This window comes from Chlorocebus sabaeus, chromosome 21 (genome assembly GCF_047675955.1).
Source record: "Chlorocebus sabaeus isolate Y175 chromosome 21, mChlSab1.0.hap1, whole genome shotgun sequence".
NCBI lineage: Eukaryota > Metazoa > Chordata > Mammalia > Primates > Cercopithecidae > Chlorocebus > Chlorocebus sabaeus.
Genome location: NC_132924.1, coordinates 56641431 through 56665312, shown reverse-complemented (window position 1 = coordinate 56665312; position 23882 = coordinate 56641431). Strand labels below are relative to the sequence as shown.

At 40.3% G+C, this 23882-nt stretch overlaps 1 protein-coding gene across 2 annotated transcripts in view; it reads right to left on the bottom strand.

Moving 5' to 3' along the window:
- The window catches only part of SLC25A13 (solute carrier family 25 member 13), a 210262-nt gene that overhangs the window by 76189 nt on the left and 110191 nt on the right, over positions 1–23882 (bottom strand). For both annotated transcript variants that reach the window (XM_007982099.3, XM_073009117.1), the window contains 3 exons: positions 3619–3765; positions 1696–1834; positions 177–270 (listed from right to left, as the gene is read on the bottom strand). In XM_007982099.3, the coding sequence (XP_007980290.2) occupies positions 177–270; positions 1696–1834; positions 3619–3765 (380 nt within the window). The remainder of the gene's footprint in view (positions 1–176; positions 271–1695; positions 1835–3618; positions 3766–23882) is intronic.

Below are 23882 nucleotides of genomic sequence, written 5' to 3'. Positions count from 1 at the left end.
CCAACTTATTACAATTTACATTATACAATTTAAAAACATTCCTTTTTTCATTTCCCATATCTAAAATATAGCCTTCAGTTTGGCTTCTTTTTCTCCTGATTGCTGCCCTCCTCTTACCCCCACCTCCTAACCTCCTTTTATTAAGCTAATTCAAAAAAAAAAAAAAGCCAACTTACCCCCTTGGCTCATATAAATCTGCTAACCGAAACAAGATGTCAACTTCCATGGGTGTAACCTGACCAAATTTCTGAGCTGCCAGAACAAACTCCTCTGTATGGAAGAAAAGTTAAAAGGGAAAGATTCAAGAAGAAATAGCCACTAAATTCAGCATTAACTCAAGGCACTGGAATGAGTGAACATCACAAAGTTTTATTATTATCATCAATTGTAGAATTCAAGTCAATCCAAATAAGGTAAGAATTTTTGCAGTTCTTGCATTCATTTGGAAAGAGTGTGCAGAATATGTTCTTGAACACATAGCTTAAAAGCTTGGTGTCATCTGATGTTATTCAAATTGCCAATCAGGGAAAATAAGGAATCATATATGAAACTTCATAAGCATAGGTCCCAGGAGGGGAGGTTATATTAACCTAATTAACTGGTTAAACTAGGATTATTATTTATATTAATTTAGGAGGTTATATTAATGAAGCTGTGGAATTCCTAAGGGAATTCTGATTTTTTTTTCTTTTTTTTTTTTTTTTTTTAGATAGAGTCTTGCTCTGTTGCCCAGGTTGGAGTGCACTGGTGAGATCTCAATTCACTGCAACCTCCGGCTCCTGGGTTCAAGCGATTCCCCTGCCTCAGCCTCCCAAGGAGCTGGGACTACAGGCGTGTGCCACCATGCCCTGCTAATTTTCTTAATATATATTTTTTAGTAGAGATGGGGTTTTACCGCGTTAGCCAGGATGGTCTTGATCTCCTGACCTCATGATCCACCCGCCTCAGCCTCCCAAAGTGCTAGGATTATAGGCATGAACCACCGTGCCGGCTCTGACTTTTTTTAAAATCCCATTACAATACTGATAATATCCTGTTCTAAGCTTACAGATCAACTTACACTGTCACCAATACAACTTTATGGAATTCCTCATATACATCTGAAGGCTTCCTTAGAGGTTGCCAATTTAGCTTAAGTTGTAGAAAGATTTGAAAATATTTAAGAAACTTTACATGTTTTCCTTATTCAAAGGATGTCTTCAGTTTCTTTATTTATTTTTGAGACAGCATTTTGCTCTTGTTGCCCAGGCTGGAGTGCAGTGATGTGATCTTGGCTCACTGCAACCTTCGCCTCCCAGGTTCAAGCGATTCTCCTGCCTCAGCCTCCCGAGTAGCTGGGATTACAGGTGCACGCCACCATACCCAGCTAATGTTTGTATTTTTAGTAGAGACAGGGTTTCACCCTGTTGGCCACACTGGTCTCAAACTCCTGATCTCAGGTGATCCACCCACCTTGGCCTCCCAAAGTGCTGGGATTTCAGGAGTAGTCAACACGCCAGGCCCAGTTTCTTTAAAACTTGGTGAAGATTGTTTTGTTTGCTTTTGTTTGTCTGATCAAAGGATGAAAACCACATGTTATCATATGGTTAATCTATGTCAATGGGACAGAAAAATCATAAAGTACTAGTTGCCTTCTTCACCCTAATAATACACCATGATACTTGCAGGCAAGAATTCAGCTATATTCTCACTCACCCTTAGTCACTTCGACATCTTTCCTGTTGCCAGCCAGAGTGCTGTAGATCTTTCTAATGAGTTCCATGTTGTTAAGGAGCGAATTAAATCCATTAAAATAGGAGAAACTAACTTGATGGGATGTGGTACCTCCAGCAGCCTCAAATAAATTGAAAACAAGAGAGAAGAAAAATATACAAAAGATTTATAGATGATTCAGAAGTACATACATCTAATACTAGTTTGAAAGTAATCAAAAATGCATGTACAAGAAGAAATGACTGTAAGTATTTTTCTTTAGCATTAAAAAAAGCTATAAATGATTTTTAGAAGCAACTGCAACTAATCATGACCAGAACTTGTATTCTCCATACACAACTCCTAGAAAACTAAATAAATACATGTGTAGGATTATAACAGGACTAGTAGTAATTTAGAGTTCAAATTTCAATTGGAAATGTTTTATAAGTTGGTTTATTTCATCTAATGAGCAAATCTTAAAGACTTAAACATGCAAAACTATAAGTACATATGCACACATGTGTGTGCTTATGCATGAAAAACTGTATTATATCAATGCAAACATACTATGAAAAGTGGTCAATCTAACATTAATATCAAGACTTGTCAAGTTACTTATAACCAGTAATAAATAATCATTTAGGTACAGACTTTACATTGGTGGGATTTCTAGCAAACAAGCATATTATGGTAAAATTACGAGATGCCATATACTTTCATGGGGGGTTAAGACTAGAAAAAATTCTGATAATCAGAATTTTTAAGAAACCATATTTCTTCACAAGGGACAAGGGAAACAGACAGAATGTCCATTATGAATGAGACTTCAGTTTGGAGTTTCAAATTCTATCCTTCCCTAACAAGGCAAAATATTTTTATTAGGAAAGCACTTCTTTATAAGGTAACAACCACATAAATCTTCACTTAGTAATCATTTAAAATAGCTGACATGAAGGTTTAGTATGGAGCAGAGAAGGGGGCGCCCAAGAAAAGGAGTTAGATTAACACAGTGCCAGAATGGAAAAGGCCTTGTCGGAATGTCATGTCTCCAGAACTAAGCACTCGGGGGAAGAAAGGAAACTGAAAGGCTACTCTGAGTTCCTGCCTATGGTAAGCACTGTGGGAAACCCACATGATGGTGAAAATAGTCTTCTCCCTGGGATTAACAAAAGGACAGTTACCACTGGGTACTGGTCCTAAAACTGAGTTATTACCAAAATCACCCAGAAGCTTTACAAAATTAGATTCTAAGACCTCATTGTCTATAGATGGTATATGATAGGCCTAGAAGAGATCTCAGAATCTGTAGTTCCAATAGTTTTTAATGGTGATTCTGGTGCTCCATGAGCAGGGCTTAAGAACCACCACCACTACAGAATGTTGCAGGACATCCCCAGGGCCCACGAGGGAAGGACAGCAGCTGACACCAGGGGGAGGGAGGCTCCAAGAAACACAACTGCAGGGCTCTACTGTCACATGTACCTTTGTGGCCTCAACACATACACGGTGAAAGGGAATCTAAGGTTTCGAGTTTCTGTTGTGCTAACTACTCTAACAAATGATATACATGTGCACTCCTTTTTTTTTTTTTTTCTTCCTTAGAGCATCTAAGAAGATTGGCAAAAATAGGCACTTGATATACTTCAAAATCTAAAGCAAAATTAACATGAGATCGCAAATGTTTTTCCTTTTATCTTTAACCAGTTAATATATTTCTCGAAGATATTCCATATTACCCAGACAACAAATTAACCTGCCAACCAAAACTAGCCAAAACACACTCTTTGAGTTTAGTAACGTCCGTGATCACATTAAAATGTTAGTGTTTGCAACAGAAAAAAATACTACATAACTTATAGAATTGTTTTTATAATTCCTTATTTACTGAGTTAAACCACTTCATTAAAGCAAGTTACGACTTACAGCTACTAGACATTCTTCTACAAAAGGAGTCAAGACATGGGGGCGGATGGTGACCATGATGTCTCGGAAGTCAATGGCTGTGACTCTCCCAGTCCTAGCATTGTCCCGTTGCACAAAGGCTTGCTTTGCATGCTCCAGTTGTATTTCCTACAAATAAAGAAAGCAAAATACTTAATTTATGCTTCTCATTTAATAATTACTACAAATGACAGTTCATTTTAAAATCAGACTGAAGAAAGAGAGATTACCTCTTGATCTAACAAGCCCCCATCTGCCTAATAGCACCCCTAAGCTACTGTCTCCTTCCAAGAGAAGGAACTTTGCTCAGACCAATGAACATGTCTTGAGAAAGTACACTCCACTTGACTCTGCTACCCAAAGAAACCCAATCACTTCCATGCTCTCTAGAGTCCATGAATACAAAGAAAATGAAAACCGGAATAAAGCTTGGAAGGTTCAAAGATCTGGCCCAACCCAGCTTAGGTGATGCAGAGGATCTAAGGAAAAATACTGCCAGGGACTTTAACTTCTCTCCAAAGAAAAGAGAAAAGTTCTTAACTGCAACCTGATACACACACGTGTGATGTAACAATAGATAGAAAAGAGTGGTGGTTCTTCTCTGCTATTTCTCCAACACAGGGTTTCTCAGCCTTGGCATTATTGGCATTTTAGCCAGGGTAAGTCTTTATTATGGGAGGGCTGTCATGTGAACCCCTATTCTCTTCCCACTGGATATAAGTAGCCCCTTCCCTCCAAGGTCATAACAATCAAAAATGCCTCTAGATAGAGCCATATGTCTTGGTTAAGGACTACTGCTCCAAGTAGTTGGATAGTATGTGGATTAGGGGAAGCAAATCTGTCATGGTATCATTGCATATGTTTAATTAAAATGATCTAAAGACAGAACATCCAATCACAGAGCTCTGTTGCTATTCCCAGGAGATAAGTGTGTACACAAAAGAAAACATAGCCTCCTATCAAAACTCATTGTGCACCATATGGGAGGAGTATTCTTCCTGCAGAGAGCATATTATCTTCCTCACAACACTCTGCCCATTTCCCAAATGGGCCCTTGGAGTGACAGCTAACTTCTATGCAATTAAAAAGTAACATCGGGCAGACACAGTAGTAGCTCATGTCTGTAATCCCAATGCTTGGGGAGGCTGAGGTGGATGGATTGCTTGAGCCTAGGAGTTCCAGGCCAGCCTGGGCCACACAGCAAAACCTCATCTCTACAAAAAATCAAAAAATTAGCCAGGCATGGAGGTGCATGCCTGTAGTCCCAGCTACTTGGGAGACTGGGGTGGGAGGATAACCTGAGCCTGGGGAGGAGGAGGTTGCAGTGAGCTGAGATCATGCCACCACACTCCAGCCTGGGTGACAGAGTGAAACCTTGTCTCAAAAAAAAAAAAAAAAAAAAAAAAAGGGAACACCAATAGGGCTCTCAAAAACTTCAAATTATTTGAATAAAATGGAGGTTTTTTAGATGATATTAATGAAATAATTTTTAACTTTAGTGAGATAATGACATCATATTTATTCAAGTTATGTAAAAAATAATTGTCCTTATGAATTTGTGCAAACTAAAGTGTAAGGGAAACAACATGAGTCTGATACTGCTTTAAAGTACTCGATCTTCCTTTCCTTCCCCAGAAAGGCAGGGAGATGAAAGAAGAAATATGATATTTGCAATAATGGAAGCCAAATAACAGTTGCATGATGGATCACTATAGTCTTCTACTTTTACAGTTTGAAAATGTCTACATTAAAAAATTTTAAAGATAAGACATTTAATAGTAAGAATCAGAGTTCTTATCCACTTAAAAGAATCTCCTCATTTGTAGCCATCTGCCAGTTTCGAACAAGCCTGTCTCAGCTGAAGCTCTCTTCTGGGATCCCAGTCTTTCTGGAGCCTCCACCACTGGCTCCTTAAATGGGAAGCATCTGTCGGCCCCTCTGTCCTCACCTCTTCTCACTCTACTCGCCTAGACAGAGTGCTCTCTCCCTTAAGCCCTCAAGGATTTCTTAAAAACTAAGTAAGGCTTAACTCCCATATTCAAATCTCACTCCTTTCTGCTGGACCAGAATTTCTGTTTAGAGAATATATCCAAGTGGGTATCGTGTAAAGGACGTAGAATGACACATCACTAACCCCCTATTGTAGATCCTCCAACCCAGTGCTCAATCCTGGTTTCTCTTCTATGTTCACAGCTTAACTATTAGGCACGTAGTTTTATCGGCCACCTCACCTAGAGAGCTGTCATTCTGAATTGTTCAAGCTTCCTTTCTCTCGGAGTAAAGCAGTTACCAAATTCTGTCCCTTAGGTCTTTGAGTTTGCCCAAATGCACCTTTTCCTTTTTGTTCCTGATGCTACTGTTCAGGCCTTCCTCAATCCTCACCTACATTATCACTGATAGCCAGTGGTTCTGACTGTCAGTCTGGAACTTGGGCTTGCAGTCTGGACCTCTGTGGTCTATCATGCACACATCATAAGTTGCTTTTCAGAATTAAAGACCTGACCTCCCTCTCCCTCTATGGAAATCTCCAACAACCCTTCATCATACAGACCCATCTCTGAAGCAAGGCATACAAGTCCCCAGAGGAACTACTCTTAGCCTCATCTCCTACCAACCATGCCCACCCCTGCTAGACCTGCCACACACCTGGGCTTTTGCTCACATTGTTCCTTCCACCTAGTGTAGACTGCTGCCCCTTTCTCCAGCTCCTGAAATCCTGCCACTTCCTTTAAGCTTAGCTCAAATGGTACCACTTAGGCAAATATAACCAGGTCTTATAACTAGAAATAACTGATATCCCTTCCGAGGCCCCCTGTCTGAATATCAATTATAAGACTTGTCTTATTTGATCTTACATCATAATCAGTTATTCACATTCCTGCCTTTACACCTACCTTACCAAGGAAAAGACAGTATATCCTGTTGAAGTCCCGTAAACATCTATTTACATTTATACACGCAGCTCAGCAGAATACTTTAGATATATAGCAGGTACTCAATAAATGACAGGCATACTCATCAGTGAAAAGTATTGTGTAAAACCAACTGAATGAACAAATTATGAGCTATTGAACAAAGGAAGGTTCTCCATATAAGTGCTTCCAATTCAGGAAGAAAGAAGAAACCAACCGTTAAACACCCTGTAGTGAAAAATGACCACAGTACATATTTAATGGAAAGTAAATGAACAGTCTCCTTTGAACTACCAGACCCATTGCTAAAGCTTGCATAAGCCAAGATTACTCTCGACAATAGTAGAAGGTATGTTCAGCGATTTACCATTTTCCCTAGTTTATAATTCAACATCTTAGGGATCCTCAGACAATTATACCAAAAATGGCATCACTTTCTCTGGCAACTCCATCTGCTCAGAAAGCAGGAAGCCACAATGCTAAGACCAGCCTGTCCAGAATTCCAGATTGGGAATGGATGCCAAGGTTGGGGCTGGTGCTCAAGCAGCAGGACAGGGGATGCACCTGTGATGAGGATAGTGTCACAACGCATCCTGTGCCCACACTTCCATGATTAAACATCTACGAGCAGGGACCCCTCAAGCTGGAATAAGAAAGTCATTTTAAGCCTGATGATGAACAACTTGAGATTACATTTCCAACAGCTCTTAAAGATTGGGGGCGTTATAAGTTCCACAGAGAACAAAATGCTAGATCTATGTAGTTCTCTAAATAGTAGGACAGAGTGAAAACACACAGTTAGGTGGCTCTCCAACTTTAAAAGCAGCTTTCTGAAGATGTGGGTTGCTTTCTGAAGATCATCTGTTTATGTCGTGACTGTTTCTTCTTCCAGGTGAAGAAATGAAACCATGACCTCAACCAATACGACAACCATGCAATAGCAGTTAGCGAGCATGTATTATGCAGCAGGCACTGCTATAAAGCATTTTACAGGAATCAATTCATGGAATGCTTACTGCAAGCCTATATGGTAGGTATTATTATTAACCTCACTACAGCAGTTGAGCAAATGAAAGTCTCACTGACAGGAAGCAGTAAAGCTGGAATTCAAGCCTCTGCAGTTCTGCCCCCCAGCCCCCAATCTACCCATGCTCCTAATAACTTCTCTTAACTGCATGGGGAGCCTCAGACAAAGCTACTGTCAGGAATTTGATTAAAAGATAAATTTGACACTAAGAAATCTTAAGAGCTGTGGAAAGATAAAAACTCAATTTGCATTTAAGGCTCTAGATTTTACTGTTGCCTATTTTCGTGGAAAAATAATAAAATTCCCTAAAGTTTTCCATTAAGGCAAAGGCTTCAGTACACCCAGAGCATCAGGATTGTTTCACCAATAGTAGCAGAGACCAAGCAGGAGAGAAACCAAATCTAAAAGGCCTTCTCCTGGCCTCACTCACTTTTTGCTCTCTTTCCCACAGCCCCAAGAGACAAAGGAGGAAAAAATTAAATCAGGAGGCCAGTGGGAGCTAACACATAGATTACTCCATAAATATGAAAGAAATGTGTGGTCTTTGAAATAAATGACCAGGCTCACTACTCATGGCAGAATGACCTAAAATTGAAGCTTCTGGTTTGCATCTCAAAAGCTATTTAATGAAAATCTAAATGTATACTAAGGCTTGTCAAGAGAATGACAGCTCCTAGATCTGAACCCAGAAGGGATAAAACAGAGACAGAGAGCTTTTGGTATGCATGAAATATAGCATATACAAAATAATATTTATTTCTAAAATTAAGGGGATCAGAAGTAAATTAGTCATCTGTGCAGAGGAGGGGAGAACAATATGGGCAGTAAGCATTACATTCATATATTTAAAAGTTAAAAGACTATCAAGTAAAAAAATATTAGGCTGGCTATTTCTTCTGAAAAAATGGAGAGATGCTATAGGGGTCAGAGTTTAGTACAGTACACAGAAGTCTTTAACCTATAGAACTATTCTGCAGTAAAATGGGCTACCTTGAAAAGTAGCAGGTTCCCTGACAGCAGAAATATGTGTTCAACCACAGGCTGAGGAACATATGTCAAGAATTTTACCTTATCTTTAATAGAGGGAGTTATGGAAGCCATACATTATGATGACAATATGAAATCTGGAACAGGCACAGTGCAAACAGAAGTCACGACACTGCTACTCGGGAGAGCTCAGGTCATTGTTTGCATCTTAGAGCCTCAGATTTTCTTCTACAGAATAGGCACACCACCACCTACTGTGCAGGGTTGTAAAAACCAGGGGTCATGCATGACAGGCATTTAATAAACGCTGGCTTTGATTTTTGTCTAGGTGAAAGGTTTAAAAACCTCTAAAGTCTCTTGCAATATGAAACAGCGGTTCTGCTCAATCATTCTGAACTAGCCACAGGAACAGAAAAATGAACATCAGCCAGGATGGAGTATAACAACAGCAGAATGCTTCAACGCTCACTATAGACCAGGGGCTATGCCAAGAACTTCAAAGACAGCATTTCACTTAAGCCTCACAATAATTCTGTGAAGTAATGATTATTATCATTTTACACAGAGGCACCTGAGGTTCAGAGAGGTCAGGTAACTAGCCTAAAGTCACACAACTAAGAAGTAGAAGAGTTAAGATTCAAAGCAAGGGATGTCAGATTTTAAAACTGAGATTCTTAACTATTAATTTATGCTGCCTCAGGCAAAATCATAAGTAACGGCCGTAACTAGATTTGGACAGGTAATAGGAAAAGAGATTTTAAGAAAATTTGGATGATGACTTGAATATATAAATGAAGGAAGATATATCTCAAAAATCCTCATTTTGAATGATGGGGAAGATACTCTACCGCAAAGGAAAATATTCAAGGGGAAAGAGATGAGGTGGTTGACCACGATGAAAAACCTGGAGTAAAGTGAGTTTCAGTTATAAACAAAAAGTTAAGAGATACACAAAAGAAAGCTGGAGGTACAGGTAGAAATACAGATCTGGGAAATTTAGATAACAGGATTTTAGAGAAAACATCACAAGGTGAACGTTTACTAAGTTATTAAGTGCATGCTATGTACCAGGGACTGTTGTGTTTTCCCTGCTTCATCTCTTTGAATCCTCTTCACAACCGAGGTGGTTCTACCATCTTGTTCTGAAGATAGAAAAATCAGGTAAGAATGAGCCAAGGGTGACACGGGCAAGGATGAAACTGAATATGCATCGAGGCAGTCGGCTTCTGGAGCCATGATCTTAGCCTAGACAGACTGCCTCTTCCTTTCAGAGGGGGCCTACCAAAAACCAGAAGAAGAAAAAGATGATTGTAGAAATAGGTGAGATCCCACAGTGCATACAAAGAGCAGGCAGACAACAAAAATCAAACTGATACCTAAATAAGTAAGTAAAAAAATAAGACAGAGGGCCTGAAACCTTGTAGCAAATTCAGAGAGCTGAGAAAATGAAGTGTGTCTCTAAAGAGAGCTCTGAACAGTACCTAGCAATGGGTGCTTACTAAATGCTGCTGTCAAAGACAGTTACCAACTAAAGACAAATGGTCCTTCCTATCACCTAAGGCCAGAAGGTCCAAGAGCATGAGTGCTGCAGCTATCTCTAAGGCAGTTCCACTCAAGTACATGAAAGGAGGCCCAATTTGTCTTTAATATGTGCCAGTGAACTATTTTCTGTTCCCTCTATTCTGGTGCATGATGATTAATGGAACAGGCTTTTATTGCAGCAGTTTCCAACTACTTCAACACACCGATTCAGACTGCTATAGAAAAAAAAAAAAATCAAACTCTTCAAAATTGCTAGTTGTACAGAATAAACATATATAGGGGTTACACCACTTTAGGTCTAACATTTGTGCTTCTAATAGTCCCAGGCCTGTCATTCCCTTAATAATCTCCAATTTTCAGGTGGGTATATTTTGAATGTAAAATATTCTCTCCATCTCTATTCAGACATGCAAGTTTGTGCTTTAGCCTGAGAACAATTTATCAGGAACAACAACAACAACAGCAGCAATAACAATAAAAAAACAAAAAACCCAGCCCCTCAAAACAAGCAGAAGATCCAGGTGATTTATATTATAAAGCCAAAAACACCAAAAAATATATATATTTTTTGAACCCAGGTTAATTTGCATTTTTGTGTTTTGAAATTATAACAAAATCTAAAATATTAATAAAAGCAAAGAGTTAATAAGGAAATGATTCGAAATAATTCCTTTTTAGACATGGTGATAGAAAAATTCTAGGCAAAATGCAGCTAATTGTTTATCAAAATAGGAAACAAAAATGTATAAAGATGATTTGCCTAAAAAATACCATATTGGGGGAGGAGCAAGATGGCCGAATAGGAACAGCTCCAGTCTCCAACTCCCAGCGCGAGCGACACAGAAGACCGGTGATTTTTGCATTTTCAACTGAGGTACTGGGTTCATCTCACTAGGGAGTGCCGGACAATCGGTGCTGGTCAGCTGCTGCAGCCCGACCAGCGAAAGCTGAAGCAGGGCGAGGCATTGCCTCACCTGGGAAGCCCAAGGGGGAAGGGAATCCCTTTTCCTAGCCAGGGGAACTGACACACACAACACCTGGAAAATCGGGTAATTCCCACCCCAATACTGTGCTTTAAGCAAACGGACACACCAGGAGATTATATCCCACACCTGGCCAGGAGGGTCCCACACCCACGGAGCCTCCCTCATTGCTAGCACAGCAGTCTGTGATCTAACTGCAAGGCAGCAGCAAGGGTGGGGTAGGGGCGCCCATCATTGCTGAGGCTTAAGTAGGTAAACAAAGCCGCTGGGAAGTTCGAACTGGGTGGAGCTCACAGCAGCTCAAGGAAACCTGCCTGTCTCTGTAGACTCCACCTCTGGGGACAGGGCACAGCTAAACAACAACAACAATAACAACAAAAAAAGCAGCAGAAACCTCTGCAGACACAAACAACTCTGTCTGACAGCTTTGAAGAGAGCAGTGGATCTCCCAACACGGAGGTTGAGATCTGAGAAGGGACAGACTGCCTGCTCAAGTGGCTCCCTGACCCCTGAGTAGCTTAACTGGGAGACATCCCCAATAGGGGCAGTCTGACACCCCACACCTCACAGGGTGGAGTACACCCCTGAGAGGAAGCTTCCAAAGTAAGAATCAGACAGGTACACTCGCTGTTCAGCAATATTCTATCTTCTGCAGCCTCTGCTGCTGATACCCAGGCAAACAGGGTCTGGAGTAGACCTCAAGCAATCTGCAACAGACCTACAGCTGAGGGTCCTGACTGTTAGAAGGAAAACTATCAAACAGGAAGGACACCTACACCAAAACCCCATCAGTACGTCACCATCATCAAAGACCAGAGGCAGATAAAACCACAAAGATGGGGAAAAAGCAGGGCAGAAAAGCTGGAAATTCGAAAAATAAGAGCGCATCTCCCCCTGCAAAGGAGCGCAGCTCATCGCCAGCAACAGATCAAAGCTGGATGGAGAATGACTTTGACGAGATGAGAGAAGAAGGCTTCAGTCCATCAAACTTCTCAGAGCTAAAGGAGGAATTACATACCCAGTGCAAAGAAACTAAAAATCTTGAAAAAAGAGTGGAAGAATTGATAGAGTAATTAATGCAGAGAAGGTCATAAACAAAGTGACAGAGATGAAAACCATGACACGAGAAATACGTGACAAATGCACAAGCTTCAGTAACCGACTCAATCAACTGGAAGAAAGAATGTCAGCGATTGAGGATCAAATGAATTAAATAAAGTGAGAAGAGAAACCAAAAGAAAAAAGAAGAAAAAGAAATGAACAAAGCCTGCAAGAAGTATGGGATTATGTAAAAAGACCAAATCTACATCTGATTGGGGTGCCTGAAAGTGAGGGGGAAAATGGAACCAAGTTGAAAAACACTCTTCAGGATATCATCCAGGAGAACTTCCCCAACCTAGTAGGGCAGGCCAACATTCAAATCCAGGAAATACAGAGAATGCCACAAAGATACTTCTCGAGAAGAGCAACTCCAAGACACATAATTGCCAGATTCACCAAAGTTGAAATGAAGGAAAAAATCTTAAGGGCAGCCAGAGAGAAAGGTTGGGTTACCCACAAAGGGAAGCCATCAGACTAACAGCAGATCTCTGGGCACAAACTCTACAAGCCAGAAGAGAGTGGGGACCAATATTCAACATTCTTTTTTTTTTTTTTTTTTTTTTTTTTTTTGAGACGGAGTCTTGCTTTGTCGCCCAGGGTGGAGTGCAGTGGCCGGATCTCAGCTCACTGCAAGCTCCGCCTCCCGGGTTTATGCCATTCTCCTGCCTCAGCCTCCCAAGTAGCTGGGACTACATCAACATTCTTAAAGAAAAGAATTTTAAACCCAGAATTTTATATCCAGCCAAACTAAGTTTCATAAGTGAAGGAGAAATAAAATCCTTTACAGATAAGCAAATGCTTAGAGATTTTGTCACCACCAGGCCTGCCTTACAAGAGACCCTGAAGGAAGCACTAAACATGGAAAGGAACAACCGGTAACAGCCATTGCAGAAACATGCCAAAATGTAAAGACCATCGAGGCTAGGAAGAAACTGCATCAACTAATGAGCAAAATAACCAGTTAATATCATAATGGCAGGATCAAGTTCACACATAACAATCTTAACCTTAAATGTAAATGGACTAAATGCTCCAATTAAAAGACACAGACTGGCAAACTGGATAAAGAGTCAAGACCCATCAGTCTGCTGTATTCAGGAGACGCATCTCACATGCAGAGACATACATAGGCTCAAAATAAAGGGATGGAGGAAGATCTACCAAGCAAATGGAGAACAAAAAAAAAGCAGGGGTTGCAATACTAGTCTCTGATAAAACAGACTTTAAACCATCAAAGATCAAAAGAGACAAAGAAGGCCATTACATAATGGTAAAGGGATCAATTCAACAGGAAGAGCTAACTATCCTAAATATATATGCACCCAATACAGGAGCACCCAGATTCATAAAGCAAGTCCTTAGAGACTTACAAAGAGACTTAGACTCCCATACAATAATAATGGGAGATTTCAACACTCCACTGTCAACATTAGACAGATCAACGAGACAGAAAGTTAACAAGGATATCCAGGAATTGAACTCATCTCTGCAGCAAGCAGACCTAATAGACATCTATAGAACTCTCCACCCCAAATCAACATTCTTCTCAGCACCACATCGCACTTATTCCAAAATTGACCACATAATTGGAAGTAAAGCACTCCTCAGCAAATGTACAAGAACAGAAATTATAACAAACTGTCTCTCAGACCACAGTGCAATCAAACTAGAACTCAGGACTAAGAAACTCAATCAAAACTGCTCAACTACATGAAAACTGAACAACCTGCTCCTGAATGACTACTGGGTACATAACGAAATGAAAGCAGAAATAAAGATGTTCTTTGAAATCAATGAGAACAAAGATACAACATACCAGAATCTCTGGGACACATTTAAAGCAGTGTGTAGAGGGAAATTTATAGCACTAAATGCCCACAAGAGAAAGCTGGAAAGATCTAAAATTGACACTCTAACATCACAATTAAAAGAACTAGAGAAGCAAGAGCAAACACATTCAAAAGCTAGCAGAAGGCAAGAAATAACTAAGATCAGAGCAGAACTGAAGGAGATAGAGACACAAAAAACCCTCCAAAACATCAACGAATCCAGGAGTTGGTTTTTTGAAAAGATCAACAAAATTGACAGACCGCTAGCAAGACTAATAAAGAAGAAAAGAGAGAAGAATCAAATAGACGCAATAAAAAATGATAAAGGGGATATCACCACTGACCCCACAGAAATACAAACTACCATCAGAGAATACTATAAACACCTCTACGCAAATAAACTAGAAAATCTAGAAGAAATGGATAATTTCCTGGACACTTACACTCTTCCAAGACTAAACCAGGAAGAAGTTGAATCCGTGAATAGACCAATAGCAGGCTCTGAAATTGAGGCAATAATTAAACCCTACCAACCAAAAAAAGTCCAGGACCACATGGATTCACAGCTGAATTCTACCAGAGGTACAAGGAGGAGCTGGTACCATTCCTTCTGAAACTATTCCAATCAATAGAAAAAGAGGGAATACTCCCTAACTCATTTTATGAGGCCAACATCATCCTGATACCAAAGCCTGGCAGAGACACAACAAAAAAAAGAGGATTTTAGACCAATATCCCTGATGAACATCGATGCAAAAATCCTCAATAAAATACTGGCAAACCGGATTCAGCAGCACATCAAAAGGCTTATCCACCATGATCAAGTGGGCTTCATCCCTGGGATGCAAGGCTGGTTCAACATTCACAAATCAATAAACATAATCCAGCATATAAACAGAACCAAAGACAAGAACCACATCATTATCTCAATAGATGCAGAAAAGGCTTTTGACAAAATTCAACAGCCCTTCATGCTAAAAACGCTCAATAAATGCGGTATTGATGGAACGTACCTCAAAATAATAAGAGCTATTTATGACAAACCCACAGCCAATATCATACAGAATGGGCAAAAACTGGAAAAATTCCCTTTGAAAACTGGCACAAGACAGGGATGCCCTCTCTCACCACTCCTATTCAACATAGGATTGGAAGTTCTGGCTAGGGCAATCAGGCAAGAGAAAGAAATAAAGGGTATTCAGTTAGGAAAAGAAGAAGTCAAATTGTCCCTCTTTGCAGATGACATGATTGTATATTTAGATAACCCCATTGTCTCAGCCCAATATCTCGTTAAGCTGATAAGCTACTTCAGCAAAGTCTCAGGATACAAAATTAATGTGCAAAAATCACAAGCATTCTTATACACCAGTAACAGACAAACAGAGAGCCAAATCATGAATGAACTTCCATTCACAATTGCTTCAAAGAGAATAAAATACCTAGGAATCCAACTTACAAGGGATGTAAAGGACCTCTTCAAGGAGAACTACAAACCACTGCTCAGTGAAATAAAAGAGGACACAAACAAATGGAAGAACATACCATGCTCATGGATAGGAAGAATCAATATCGTGAAAATGGCCATACTGCCCAAGGTAATTTATAGATTCAATGCCATCCCCATCAAGCTACCACTGAGTTTCTTCACAGAATTGGAAAAAACTGCTTTAAAGTTCATATGGAACCAAAAAAGAGCCCGCATTGCCAAGACAATCCTAAGTCAAAAGAACAAAGCTGGAGGCATCATGCTACCTGACTTCAAACTATACTACAAGGCTACAGTAACCAAAACAGCATGGTACTGGTACCAAAACAGAGATATAGACCAATGGAACAGAACAGAGTCCTCAGAAATAATACCACACATCTACAGCCATCTGATCTTTGACAAACCTGAGAGAAACAAGAAATGGGGATAGGATTCCCTATTTAATAAATGGTGCTGGGAAAATTGGCCAGCCATAAGTAGAAAGCTGAAACTGGATCCTTTCCTTACTCCTTATACGAAAATTAATTCAAGATGGATTAGAGACTTAAATGTTAGACCTAATACCATAAAGACCCTAGAAGAAAACCTAGGTAGTACCATTCAGGACATAGGCATGGGCAAAGACTTCATGTCTAAAACATCAAAAGCAACGGCAGCAAAAGCCAAAATTGACAAATGGGATCTCATTAAACTAAAGAGCTTCTGCACAGCAAAAGAAACTACCATCAGAGTGAACAGGCAACCTACAGAATGGGAGAACATTTTTGCAATCTACTCATCTGACAAAGGGCTAATATCCAGAACCTACAAAGAACTCAAACAAATTTACAAGAAAAAAACAAACAACCCCATCAAAAAGTGGGCAAAGGATATGAACAGACATTTCTCAAAAGAAGACATTCATACAGTCAACAGACACATGAAAAAATGCTCATCATCACTGGCCATCAGAGAAATGCAAATCAAAACCACAATGAGATACCATCTCACACCAGTTAGAATGGCAATCATTAAAATGTCAGGAAACAACAGGTGCTGGAGAGGATGTGGAGAAATAGGAACACTTTTACACTGTTGGTGGGATAGTAAACTAGTTCAACCATTATGGAAAACAGTATGGCGATTCCTCAAGGATCTAGAACTAGATGTACCATATGACCCAGCCATCCCATTACTGGGTATCTACCCAAAGGATTATAAATCATGCTGCTATAAAGACACATGCACACGTATGTTTATTGCAGCACTATTCACAATAGCAAAGACTTGGAATCAACCCAAATGTCCATCAGTGACAGACTGGATTAAGAAAATGTGGCACATATACACCATGGAATACTATGCAGCCATAAAAAAGGATGAGTTTGTGTCCTTTGTAGGGACATGGATGCAGCTGGAAACCATCATTCTTAGCAAACTATCACAAGAACAGAAAACCAAACACCGCATGTTCTCACTCATAGGTGGGAACTGAACAATGAGATCACTTGGACTCGGGAAGGGGAACATCACACACCGGGGCCTATCATGGGGAGGGGGGAGGGGGGAGGGATGGCATTGGGAGTTATACCTGATGTAAATGACGAGTTGATGGGTGCTGACGAGTTGATGGGTGCAGCACACCAACATGGCACAAGTATACATATGTAACAAACCTGCACGTTATGCACATGTACCCTAGAACTTAAAGTATAATAATAATAATTAATTAATTAATTAATTTAAAAAATACCATATCATATTTAGTCCAAATAATTTCTATATTACATCATATATCAGTACCTGTATACTAGTTTGCATATAAAGATCCACTTTGTTTTCATAATCTATGCTAATTTGAAGAAAAACATTCTAATTAAAATGAAGAGCCACATATTTTTTAACAAAGTAAAAATGAAACATAGCAATAAAATAGGTAGAGAGATAAGTAGTCACCATTCTTAATTGTGTTCTATTTGCACCTCCCCCCCGACCCCCCATTTGGCCATGCAGAGTTTCAGAGTTGAGGGTGAAATTTCATCCCCAGTTCACTGGGTGGGGCCTTTAATTAAAAGGATCTTTGAAAGCAGTGTCACATGTGGCTTGGCATACACCGCAACACCTTGGTAGAAAAAAAATACAGAGCTTTTCCATCTCATTTTCCTTGCTCTTCTGATTTAACGTTAAACTTCACAGTGGGTAACAGCTGGGGAGATGTTGTATAGAGTGCTAATTTTTATGAGGATGTTACTGTAAAAGCCTGCACAACAGGCTGCTCAACAAAACAGCAAGCTAACACCACAGACACAACAGCACAATTAATCCTGATTTCCTTTGCCCAGAATAGAAAGTGTGTGCTGTGGCTGGAGCGTATCCTGCATCTTACTGTCCAAGTGACCACGTCTCTAGTTACTCATCACCAAACTAGCAATGGCTTCCATTTGGACACAAAACAGAATCTCATCTAGTGGAAGAGTTGAAGGCAAACAACAATAACGTGCTCTACTCACTAGTTCATTTGAGAACACCAAACGATGCAGTGTTTATGAAACAGTACCAAAGCTACATCATAGACCCCCACCTGATACAACTTAGAATCAACATAAAAAGCATTCACTTAGTGAAAATGAAAATACAACTGTGTTTTTTGGCTACTAAAAACACATGGTTGGGCCGGGCACTGTGGCTCACGCCTGTAATCCCAGCACTTTGGGAGGGCGAGGCTGATGGATTGCTTGAGGTCAGGAATTCAAGACCAGCCTGACCAACATGGTGAAACCCCATCTCTACTAAAAATACAAAAAATTAGCTGGGCATGGTGGTGGGTAGCCTGTAATCCCAGCTACTCCAGAGGCTGAGGCAGGAGAATCGCTTGAACCTGGGAGGTGGAGGTTGCAGTGAGCCGAGATCACGCCATTGCACTCCAGCCTGGGTGACAGAGTGAGACTCTGTCTCAAAAAAAAAAAAAAAAAAAGAAAAGAAAAAAAATTTCATGGTCTAGACACTTTCACTACTACAGACAAGACAAGTTGGGGGACAAAAGGGAGGGGCAAATGGCTCAGATTACTCAAATCTAAGCAAGGACTTCGTTATTTGTCCGCTTATGTGTAAAGAATTATGGCTTCAGTCAGTTCTACTACAAAGGATTATTTTTTATGAACACATGAAATCTCTTATTAATTCTAAAGTTAGAAAATTTGGGTTGCCATGGTTGAAGGTATGTTTTGTTTGGTGGTGGTTGGGCAGGGGTAGCAGCAATTTTGTTTTTAACATATATAGTCTCTTGTGTTGAAATTTTTGCCTTATACCAGGATGCTATGACAAATAAAGTAGCAAACTGTAACTGATGGTGAGTATAAAGCCAAGACCACAGCTGACCAGCAGCAGCGAATCTCTGGCTTGTACAGGGACATGTGGCAACTACCAACACCTGGGAGCAGCAAGCTTCTACAGTTCTACTCTCTAGGACTCAGGATCTAAATAACCAAAATGTTCATGTTACACAGAAAAGAACTGGGCTGACCTCTACACTGTGCTGACCAAGAAGCCAAAATAATGGTTAATCTGATTTCTTAAAAAGAACCAAAATTGTTCAGTTGCACTACTAGCATGGGTATGCTTTGGCATCCAACCAGGTTAACACAGGATTCGTGATGTGAGGACAAGGATCCTTACTAATATGAATGACCAGTCTGGGATGCCAGACACAGCTTTGATCCCCAGGTTCTATTCCTAGCTCTATTTACAACAATTCATGTCTTTGGGTTTCATTATCCTCTTCTGGCAAAATGAGGACCAGAATAAAACTATGATAAAATACTCATGCCCTTGTGATTAGAGCTCTCTGTTGGGTCAGGTAACCTCATTCTTAAACTCTACTTGATGAGAAAACATTAGATAGGATTTTTAGCCTCATTCCCTCTCAGGTCAGCTATCCTGTCTCTTGGCTAGCCAACGGAATCCGCAACCTCAAAATCGGGCCTCTCCACCAATTCAGAGCATTGCAAATTTCTGGATGATGCTTTTAGAGCAATAGGCAGATGACCCCTGGAAACAGAAGAAATTTCCTAGCTACATAAAATGCAGAACAAAATTCCTTCAAAAAGTTCAAGTATACAGGGGCTGTAGGTAGGGCTCCTACAGTAGATCATCTCAACAACAAAGAACTGAAAAGAGGCAGCAGAGCCAATACACCAACACACATGTGAACAGTGCTTACATATAAAGCACTACTCTGTAGCCCCTCCCTGAAACCTCTTCTTCTTCCTATGCTCCCGATTTCATTGAAACACCACCATCCTCCCACTAGCCCAAGCCTAAAACCCAGGAGTCAACACTGAGTTCTGCAAATCCTTGACTGTCCACGTCCCATTAAATCATGAAGTCTTGTCTGGCCTATCCCTGTAGGTTCTCTTGACTCCATTTACTCTGGCCCATCACTGTTACTATCCGACCGAGACCACAGTTGTTTGACTTTTGGGTTAAAAGGTAACCAACTGGTCTCCCTCTCCTTGGTCATGTCCCTCTCCATTAGATTTACCACACAATAGCAGAGTGATCCTTCTGAAACACAAATCTGATGAGGTTTGCCTCGACAGGCTTCCCATAAGTCTTAGGATAAAGAGCCGAACGTTTACCTTTACACATTCGGGTTGCCTAGTCCAGACCAAAGTTTGCCACAAGGTGTTTCCTGAACCATCCAAAGCATCGCAATTCAGGATGCTTATTGGAAAGGCAGCTTCTTAGGCCCTATTCAGCACTACTAAATTTGAGTCTTGGGTGGGGAGCGGGTGGAGAGGCCTGGGACTCTGTATTTTTAAGTAAGCACTTCAGATAATTTTTACACTAAAATTTGGGGGGAAAAAAACTGCCAGAGATTTAGAAAAATTAATTTCAACTTCAAATCCACCTGTCTAATCTTGAACAAATCCAGAACACTTCCTTAGGCTTCTGTTAACTCAGCTTTCATAGGGAAACAATGTCAACTGCCTTACTTAGCTTAACACCTAAGGTGACTGTAAGGACAAATATTAATACAAGTACAAGAACTTTCTTAGCTGGAAAATGCTATATGAGAGGTAGCTAATAACAGTGTTGTTGCAGTTAACAGAAATACGGAATTTGGTAGTAATCCTAGACTTTTCCATCCTGAGATTGGAACCACTGGAAACTCCTACATGTAGACTGTTATCAAATTAAAATAATTACGTGTAAAATATATACCCAAGATTATAAAACAGTATCAAACAAAAAATCCTGGAAATGATAGTACTCTGCACCCCTACTAAGAACTTGTTGATGATCACATCTGGCAATTAACGGGTAGGGGTCAGGAATGCTAGATGTTTAGCAATGCATGACCGGGCACTGCCATTCAGATGCATGGTAACTTCTAGGAAAAGAAAATAGCTATCTATAGCCTTAGGCCTAGAGACAGTGCAACAGAGTGGGAACAGCAATGTATTCTTGAATTCTTCATACACCTGTCATCTGACTGCACAAGCTAAGCTCTAGAACAGCTGCTCTTTACTACTTTTTTGGGATACTTCTTTGGAAACATAATGAAAGCTATGGGCCATTTCCCTGGAAAATTACTGGGAAATGCAAAATTTTACCATAGAGTAGGTTTATTCTTTTGCATATAATAGGTGATAATGATAATTACCTTTTAGGGTATTGCAAGGAAGCTATTATCAGAAACAGAATATTTTAAAGCATTTTGTAAATTACAAACATCATAGAGATACTAGTTATTGTAACTTTTTTGAAAGTGACTCAGTACTGACTACACAATAATTTGGCAGAAAAGTTTTAGAAACCTTTCTTTCTGTGCCCCCAAGTGCCTACGACATTCACCCAATTAAAAAAAAAAAAAATTGGCAAAGCAGGCTGGGCACCGAGGCTCATGCCTATAATCCCAGCACTTCGAGAAGCCAAGGCAGATGGATCACTTGAGCCCTGGCATTGAAAGTTGTAGTGAGCGCTAATGCACCACTGCACTCTAGTCTGGGTAACAGAGTGAGACCCTGTCTCAAAAAAAAAAAAAAAAAAAAAAAGAAAAGAAAAGAAAAAGGGAAAAATGTTGGTAAAGGATCTGAGTACCTGCCATTAGGGTTTATGCCACAAACCTTTAAGGGTTTTTGCTACAAAACAACAAACTCATAGGGCAAACATTTTATGCTTACTTGTAGTTGCTCCTTTCACACTGTCAGGTGGATATACCCAGATACAATTTCTAGATTTTCAAATTATGAGTGTCTCAAGAGTTACAGTCTCTGCACCTTTCAACCCTGTGCACAAGTCCTCCCTTGACAACCCGACATGCTCAGCAAATATTTGCTGAATTGGATGGTTTGCCCAACATGAGTAATAATCACAACACAAAAAAAATACCGAGTTTTATGTTAATACTATTTATTTATTTATTTATTTTGAGATGGAGTCTTGCTCTGTCATTCAGGCCTGAGTGTAGTGGCCTGATCTCGGCTCACTGCACCCTCTGCCTCCTGGGTTCAGCGATTCTCCTGCCTCAGTCTCCCGAGCAGCTGGGATTACAGGCACATGCCACTACGCCCAGCTAATTTTTTTTGTATTTTTGGTAGAGACGGGGTTTCACCATGTTGGCCAGGCTGGTCTCAAACTCCTGACTTCGTGATCCACCTGCCTCGTCTTCCCAAAGTGCTGGGATTACAGGCGTGAGCCACTGCCCCCAGCCCATTAATACTATTTGTCAACTGCAGTTCCATCAGATATAGAATAGAAAAATTTCTCCAAATTATTTTCTAAAATACAAATAATATTAAAATCTATTTTAAATCTAGCAGCTATAAAATTAGAGCTTTGCTCTAGGAGCTGGGAGTAGATATACGTGGAGAGGTTTATAGACTATTTTAAAATACACATACATACCCACATATGAAACTGTGTTCACATTCACACATACCATCATTCATGAAGTTATATGGAGATGAAGTTAACTGGGCATTAGGAAATACAAGCAACAGATGTAACAGTATAAATAATGGGGTAAGAGAAATGCAACCCCACTCCCTGCCGAAATCTTTCCATTCCAATGAGGAAGAAGACTACAGGAAGGAGGCTTTGTATCCCTGCCACTTGCTTCAATGCTACTAGATGCAAAGTTCAGATCAGTCAAGTTTAGCTCAAATAATATCAAATTGACTTACCACTTGCAAAGTACAAATCAGTCAAGTTTAGCTCAAATCATATCAAACTGATTCACCACTTTATGACTTTTACAACCAAAGCACAGAAAAGGACATAGCAGCTCACCAGGTAAGCAATGCCCAGGACTGTCAACACCTTAGCGGGTGGGGGACCTGTCCAGACTCTACACAGATAAACACATGACCCAGGTAAGATCCTCACAGCCACATGGTGGTTTCTCAGAAGCTCACACTTGCTTAGATATAGTAAAACATTTGTTAAATGACCAAAAAAAAAAAAAATGGAAATGCAGAGAACTATACTGCCCCACCAATCACACACATGTATACACATACATAAGCACAGGTAATGTGCTGGCTGGAACCAACCTGAGCTACCTTCTCAGGACCCTCAGTGGAATAGAGGAGTGCTGTCTCTACATGCCACACAGGTTCCCTGAAATCACAAGCACTTTTTGGCTGTCCCTACAGCTGCTCCCCTTCCTCATCATGTGACAGGTAGCAGCATGCATGGTGGCAGCTCGTTCACATTTCAAGCAACCAATCATCTGCCTTCACAGCCTTGGCATCAGCCAGGAAGCTGGTGCCTGCTTCTGAGTCCTGCCCTAGAGCAGAAAGGCAGATACCTGCCTGACAAAGCAAGAGCCTGAAACACAGGAGATTAAATTCACTAATATCTTTAAGAAGTTACCTGTATCCAGAAAGAGCCCAAAGGAAGCAAACAAAGCATCTGAAGTAGAGGTCTGAAGCTCTACCTGCATTCAGAAAAGAGTTCAAATGAAGCAAACAAAACATTTGAAATGGAAGGAAGAAAGGAACCCAATGGCAGACATTAAAACTGGCATTCAGGTAAAGCCTATCATGGTCCAGCCATTAATTCCTGTAAGTCTGGGTCTGGAGTAGGACACAAAGCAAGGCCCTGACTGAGATCATTAACCACTATAACCATTATAATCTAGTAAAAGTTCAGTACTTCTATTCTGGCTACAGAGACAAAATCATCCCACGCAGGACACTGTGGGATGTTTCCATTTACCATTATAGAATGAAGTCAAATTTAAGTGAATGCCTTACAAATTGTTTGGAAACATAACCATAATCCCCAAGTTATTTAATCCTGGACTCTGGCTTCCCTGTATCTGGAGGAAGGCCTAGGGGCTGCTGTGAGCAGTTGAAAATCGACTCAATTCAGCACAATTGACACTTGCTT